At 42.6% G+C, this 6,853-nt stretch overlaps 1 protein-coding gene across 1 annotated transcript in view; it reads left to right on the top strand.

Annotated features, from left to right (window-relative positions):
- Positions 1-4,322: 4,322 nt before the first annotated feature.
- LSAMP (limbic system associated membrane protein) overlaps positions 4,323-6,853 on the top strand; it is a 633,548-nt gene continuing 631,017 nt past the window's right edge. The window contains exon 1 of the mRNA XM_029215184.1: positions 4,323-4,970. Coding sequence (XP_029071017.1) covers positions 4,816-4,970 — 155 coding nt within the window. The 5' untranslated portion in view covers positions 4,323-4,815. The remainder of the gene's footprint in view (positions 4,971-6,853) is intronic.

Raw genomic sequence — 6,853 nt, 5'->3', positions numbered from 1 at the left:
TGAATATTGCTAAATTATGATGAAATCATTGAGAATGTCATAGCAGAAATCCTAAGGAGAAGCATTGACAATTATGCATTTCTAGTTCATATGGAAATGCTAATTTCACTTATGTGAGTAAAGTACAGGCATGGCGTTATTATGATTAAGACCTTGCAACCGTAGAAATGTAGAGTGGTATATTAATAATATTATAGACATGTTTAGCATAAAATGCAACCAGTGTAGCTAAATTCATTGTACATTCCAGGCTGCATCTGGATTTCCTGTGAGCCTATTACCTTGCAAAGCTAAACAGAAGAATAAACCTTTCATGCTTCTTAGGGTGCTCAGACGTTAGCCAGTTTTTGTTTTTGCTGCAGCATTTGTCCCTGGAGAGTGCCAGAATCTTCTAAAGCCTTTTTTAGAAAGGCACTATGTTATTTTAAAGTAGTAGCTAAGATCATCTTACTTGGGTGATGATGGCTGTTTCATATGGCTAACAGCCATACTTGCCTCACAAATAACCTGAAAGAATGTTCATTTTCGCCAGCCCTTTTGGAAGAGCGTATATAAAATAGCTTGAATAAATTTCAGTAACACCTATTTGCTTCCTACTCGACATTTCTTAGGAAAGCAAGCAGAGGAATTAATATTGGAGTAGATTTGGGGGAGTGACCGTTAGGATGAGATCGATATATATAGACTATTGGATTTGTTAGAATGTATTAGATCTCAGTGAGAGATCACAGAGGAGAGAAAACCAGAAGGGGTCCATGAGGGAGTGAAAAGGGAAAAGACTCTGAGAGAACATAAAGTTGAAACAAAAGTTTATAGTATACCCACAAATAGATTTATTATTGTGTAAATGATGAGATTAACCACTTGAGTAGGCTTGGACATTCAATCGTTCTTCTGTTCTTATATTCATCAATTATAGAATGCTCCCGCTAAGCCAAGGGTTGGGTTAGAAAGTGGTACTGAAGTGCCATCTGGACATAAATTATAAATATTAAATAACTTACACAATAAACTTCATGAGTTTGAAATTGTTCAGAAATTCAATCTGAATTATCCAATGATCTAAATTAGAGAATTTTAAAAATGTTGTCTTTTAAAAAAATATTTATTTATTTAGGTTGCACTGGGTCTTAGTTGTGGCATGTGGGAATCTTTTAGCTGGTGGCACGCGAACTTTTAGTTGCGGCATGCAGGTGGGATCTAGTTCCCTAACCAGGGATCGAACCCGGGCCCCCTGCATTGGGAGTGCAGCGTCTTACCCCCTGGACCACCATGGAAGTCCCTAAAAATGTTGTCTTCTTTTTTGTGTTTTACTTCCAGCGCACACAGTAAGTCAGTTTAGTTCAATAAAAGTTGCCAAGAAATGGTCTTTATCTAATGAAATTAATAAAAAAAAAAAAACTTTAATTGCATTATGTGATCTTTTTCTATATAAATATGTACTTATGATTTTATCCTCTTGAGTAAGTTAGGCATTAGTCTATTACAATTCTGATTATAATCCTGATTAACTTTATACATCCTTTTCTCAGAGTGATTATGGAGACAAACTCCAGATCTGATTGATTTGCTACAGATTTCACATTCCTACTACTTTGGTGTGAATTATTTTGTACACCAGTATGTTAAACTTTATGCTTTGTCCGAGGACCAGACAAGTCCTACAGGTAACTTGAGATTACAGGTATAGGCAGTAGTCAACAACCATGTCTAGGCATCTACCGCAAACAATATGCTACCACCCCACCATACTTTCTCCTTGCCCTGGAAAAACCTCCTTCTTTCTTCATTCAAAGTATAGTCCACTGATGCAAGAGAATTTTCACACCCTTGATACATCTGATCCTTCCCCTCTGTATCTAGTTCTCCTTGCAGGGTCATGTCATTCACCTGCCATCATCAAAGGAAACAGATGTTCTAGTAGCCCCGGTCCTTTTTTTCTTTCTTCCTCCTAACATGGGACAAACACCACCCACCCAAAAAATGTTATATTTAAACCTTTGTCTAAGCCAACCCTTCATCTCTAAAAGCTCAGAAGAATCCTGCCAGGGATTGTGAAGCTTGTTGGCAGCAGTGGGTGGGGATGGGTGCTCTTTTCCTTGCACTCTCGCCATAGAGTTATGTAATCCTCCCATCTCCATTTGGCACTCGAAGCTCATTTTCCCATTGATACTGGGAACCACAGAATTATGTGTTTTGTTGTTCAACCAGCACTTAACCATTTTTTTTTTCCCTTGGCAAAATGGGTCCCGAGTTTTAAACAGCTCAGTTACAAATTAGTGGTAAAACATTATTGGTTTATTATCTGGGACTCTTTATTAGCCTCAATATAAAACAACTTGATTTATATAAATTTAATGCGTAGTAAAAACAAAATTAATTGAACTCCACCAATCTTGAATTTGTGACAGTTTGGATTCCAATCCTTCAAGTTCTTTTCTTAAAAAAACAAAAGGTCTTCCTTCCTTTCCTCACATAATCTGTAAGAGTCAATCTACCTTTTAAGTTGATAAAATGTTGCAGATAAACTCTTTGAATATTCTGGTGTGGGCAAGGTAGGTGTCAGCACAGTAAGAGCCTCCTTAGGCTTGTACTCCGGTGGAGTTTGATAACGATTCCTAAACATATGCCTTTTTTTCAAATGTCCTTGGCTAATCATTTGTGTAAATAAGAGGGGTGAGCATAATATGTGAGTGTGTGTATGTGTATTTGTGCATTTACTTGTATGGACATGGAATATTTAGGGAAAGATGTATAAGAACCTGGAAATATTTGCTGCCGCCAAATAGGAGAAATGGGTTGCCTAAAGACAGGGATAGGGGCTTCCCTGGTGGCGCAGTGGTTGAGAGTCCGCCTGCCGATGCAGGGGACGCGGGTTCGTGCCCCGGTCCGGGAGGATCTCACATGCCGCAGAGCAGCTGGGCCCGTGAGCCATGGCCGCTGAGCCTGCGCGTCCGGAGCCTGTGCTCCGCAACGGGAGAGGCCACAGCAGTGAGAGGCCCGCGTACGGCAAAAAAAAAAAAAAAGACAGGGATAGGACAGATAACTACAATTCACTCTACAGCATTCTGTATCACTTGATTTTTGCACCATGTGAATGCCTTAACTATTCCAGTAAATAAAATTAAAGGAAACAAAAAGTTTTGGGTTGGTCCATTTCCATCTTTTATGCTCAGCATGGGTTCTGAGGGAGATGTCTAATAGTTGGGGGCTCTCACATGAGTGACTAACACCGTAGGCCCCTCATGGCCCTTATCACTTGGATTGACTCATGGAGTAGAAGGAATGACAAATGATGGTAACCTGTCTTCCATTCACTGGAGTGCGGTATGCAGCCTTAGTGTCACCCTGTAAGTGACAAGCTTTCTGATATACGAATCTCCTTCCTTGCATATAGACATTTTGAGAAGCAAGTGTCAGTAAAAATTTGGGAAGCAACAGCAACGTGCCATTGAAACAATAATCCTTAATACCATTCCTCATGTGTGGGAAACCCAGTAAGGGTTTCCTGGAGAGTGAAGTTGATTTAGGGATCAGGGATCAGCTGCTGAGGCTGGCACTTGGAAAAGACAAACCAAGCATTCACACTCCAGACCACTCAATACCAGCATTGTGTCCAATCCATCTTTCATAAGGGGGCTCCAAGAGGGGGAGGGGATAAAGGAAGGAGAGAAAATAAACCTTATTAATCCCGTGAAAGAGAGAGGAAAGAGTGAACAAGATGTGGGTATGAAAAGACAGTTGGAGGAATATTTAGTTTTGAAATCGACTTTGGCTTTTAATCTTAGACTCCACTGTCAAGTTTCTTCTGTTTTGCATTCCTCATCCCATCTTTCAGCACTGGTCCCCCTCCACCCCTCAGGCTTTCCTGTACTTCTCTGTTTCACTCCCTCAGGCTTTCCTGTCCTTCTCTGTTTCACTCCCTCCATCTGTCAAGGTTTGCCTTCTCTTGGTGTTCTCTTCTTTTCTCCCTTTTCCTTCTTTCTCACTCTTTGCCTCTCCTTCCCTGGACTCTTTCTCCTGTCGTTTTAGAGCTTGAGTCCCTCTCCTTTTCCCCTTTCTCTTGCACGGTACCTCCAAGCTCCATTCCCTCTTCTTAAGGAAATCAGCCAGGCCTCAGATGGAGCTGTTGTCCTGACAACCTAAAGGCGCATCAGGCTTTCACTGAGGCTGGCGGCTGCTGAAGGGGGCAGTTGTGGAAAGCGAGGGGCCACGCTGAGGGGAGGGCAGAGGGGATGACTCCGAGGGGCTGTTGGAATCCGCGGCGGGCGGGGGAGGTGCCAAGCGGAGGGAGGGCGGGAGGGAGGGACTGGAGGGAGAAACAGGAAGGGGAGGAGGGGGAGGGAGACTCTGGGCTGCTGCCGCTGCCGTGTGGGTTTCTTTACACTCGCTGGCAGGCTGGGTGCCGGCTCCCTCGCCCACCGGGAAAGTGGGTTACGGAGGCAAGAGGCTCAGCTCAGACGCTGGCAAAGGAGCATCCAGCCACAGAGAGACCAGAGAACACCTTCTTTTTGGCCGTCTTCTCTTCATCTTTTCTAGAGGGTTTTATATTTTGTACTCTCTCCTTTCAAATTTTGTTTCTTTGACTTTTCCCCACCTCTTCTCGGGTTTTTGAGGGCTTTGTTGAGTCTTAGAGGCAAAAGAGACTGAGCGAGGGAAAGAGAGAGGCAAAGTGGAAAGGACCACAAATTGGCAAAGCCCGTTACGCCTTTGCCGTGGACGAAAGCCCTCCGTTTGTAAAGCCCTCTCGGCGAGCAGCAGGCCCACGCACGTCCTCCAGAGTAGCCCGCAACCCCGCACCTCGGCGTGGCCACCATGGTCGCCAGAGTTCAGCCTGATCGGAAACAGTTGCCGCTGGTCCTACTGAGATTGCTCTGCCTTCTTCCCACAGGACTGCCTGTTCGCAGCGTGGATTTTAACCGAGGCACCGACAACATCACCGTGAGGCAGGGGGACACGGCCATCCTCAGGTAGGGCTTTCGGGCAACTTTTCTGTGGCGCTTAAGAGTGTGTGTGTTCTCCATGAACTCCAGCTCCTGATGCTGCAGGCTTGTGCTGTGTGTGTGCGTGTGCGTGTGTGTGTGTGTGTGTGTGCGCCTTTTACAGACTGGTCGAGGTATCTGCCAGCAAATTTCAAGGGGATTCTGGTCACTGTCAAGGATCAGCAGGGTTGGTTAAATGTTGTTTCGTTCCTAGGATCTTGCTTCTCTTGCTGAGAAAGGCTAATTTCATCCATGGTGTTAGTGACATTCGGGCAGTATTTTTGCTTTTGTGATTGCAGATTCTTTGTACTTAAGAGTTTTGTTGGGGTTCCTTAACTGAGAAAGAAGAGTTTGTTGAATTATGGCGCTCAGAGTGGTACACAGTATTGCATTCTCCGTGGTGTATATGTGTTTGTACGTGTGGATACGTACAGAAAGGCTCTCGCTCTGCCCCAGCAATAGTTTGGATAGGAGACTTTCCGTAAGGATCTTCTCATTGACATGGAGGGCAATAAATCAATCTTAGAACTTTGGTTGATTACTGAGCCTTTTCTGGAATGTGGATAGAAATCAACACAAGAATGAACAGAAGGAAAAAAAAAAAAAGGAACTTGCCAAATTGCTAATATTTAAGAATAGGAGTGTTAGCACAGAGGTTAGGAAAGAATTAACCTGGCGTTAAATGGATATTTCAAATTGATTATTGACCTCAGCGTCTTATCTCTATGCAGCTCTGTCAAACTCCGAAATATAATTTGGGATTGAAATTTGGAAAGGAAGAGTCCCAAGTCCTTGGAGTTTGACCCCTGTAAGGGACAGTGAGCTGGAGAAACTCAGATGTAACCTAGCCAGAATTCTGTTTCTAAAGAGCTGCTAGCCTGTTTTCCTGTGTTTCTTTTCTCTCTTTCCCCTCGCCATCCACTGCATATACTCCTTGTCCTTTCTTATAGCTTTCCTTGAATTTCTATCAGATACTAAAAATAAATAAATAAATAAATAAATGAATGAATAATGAAAGAAAATGTTCTCCTTGGAGATCTTTTAAAATCTCATTTCATCCAAATGAAATGACCTAGTGTCAGTCTGCCTACCTGGCTAATATTGTTTGTTGTGGCAATAAAAAGCAGTATCTGATAGAAAAGAAGCATCTAATCTGTGTGCAAGGAGCTCATAGTGCATAAACCCTGGGGCATGGGGAGCAGTTCTATAGCAGAGCAGCCTACAGCAGCAAAGTTTTCTTTCCTTTTCTCAGAAATAAATGTGGTTGGCTGTCACAGTGTCCTGCTTTGGGATCTCTTGCCTTGTTAGAGAGGGATGTGTGGGTTGTGTGTTGTGGTGTGTGTATGCTGCTGTGGAGTATAAAAACTAAGAAAATCCTAATGTGTGAGTGCTCCTGTCTTCATTTCCTGAGCACTGCGTGATTATGAATCCCAAAGATCCTACCATCCAAAGCATATTTTCCCTTCTAGCTCTCTCCAGCCCTGTGAAACCTGCATGTGTGATTTATCCACATGGAGTAATAAGATTTATAGAGTAATTTATCTGTTTGCAAAGGGATTTGGACATGATGCAGAAAATATTTTCGCAAACACGTAAGCATGCCATGTCAACTGCTAGCATTCATATTCCCTAACATCATTAACCCTTTACAAGTGAAGCACTCTATATAAATTTATGCTATTCTTAGCAAGATTTGTTTTCACTGATTATAAGAATGAATATGGGAAAAGTGAACACTCTGGGTGTATAAGTTTTTATGTTAATGTCCATGAACTTTGTAAGGTCTTTCTAAGTCAGCATCACCTATATCTTAAGCTGTAGTTATCAAAGAGTTAGATAAGCATGTAAATGTTAATTTAGAAGAAAGAAGG

The sequence above is a fragment of the Monodon monoceros genome, unplaced genomic scaffold (genome assembly GCF_005190385.1).
Source record: "Monodon monoceros isolate NGI ecotype Baffin Bay Population unplaced genomic scaffold, NGI_Narwhal_1 Super_Scaffold_11, whole genome shotgun sequence".
NCBI lineage: Eukaryota > Metazoa > Chordata > Mammalia > Artiodactyla > Monodontidae > Monodon > Monodon monoceros.
The sequence above is the reverse complement of the archived record's forward strand: the minus strand, read 5'-3'. Positions and strand labels throughout refer to the sequence as shown.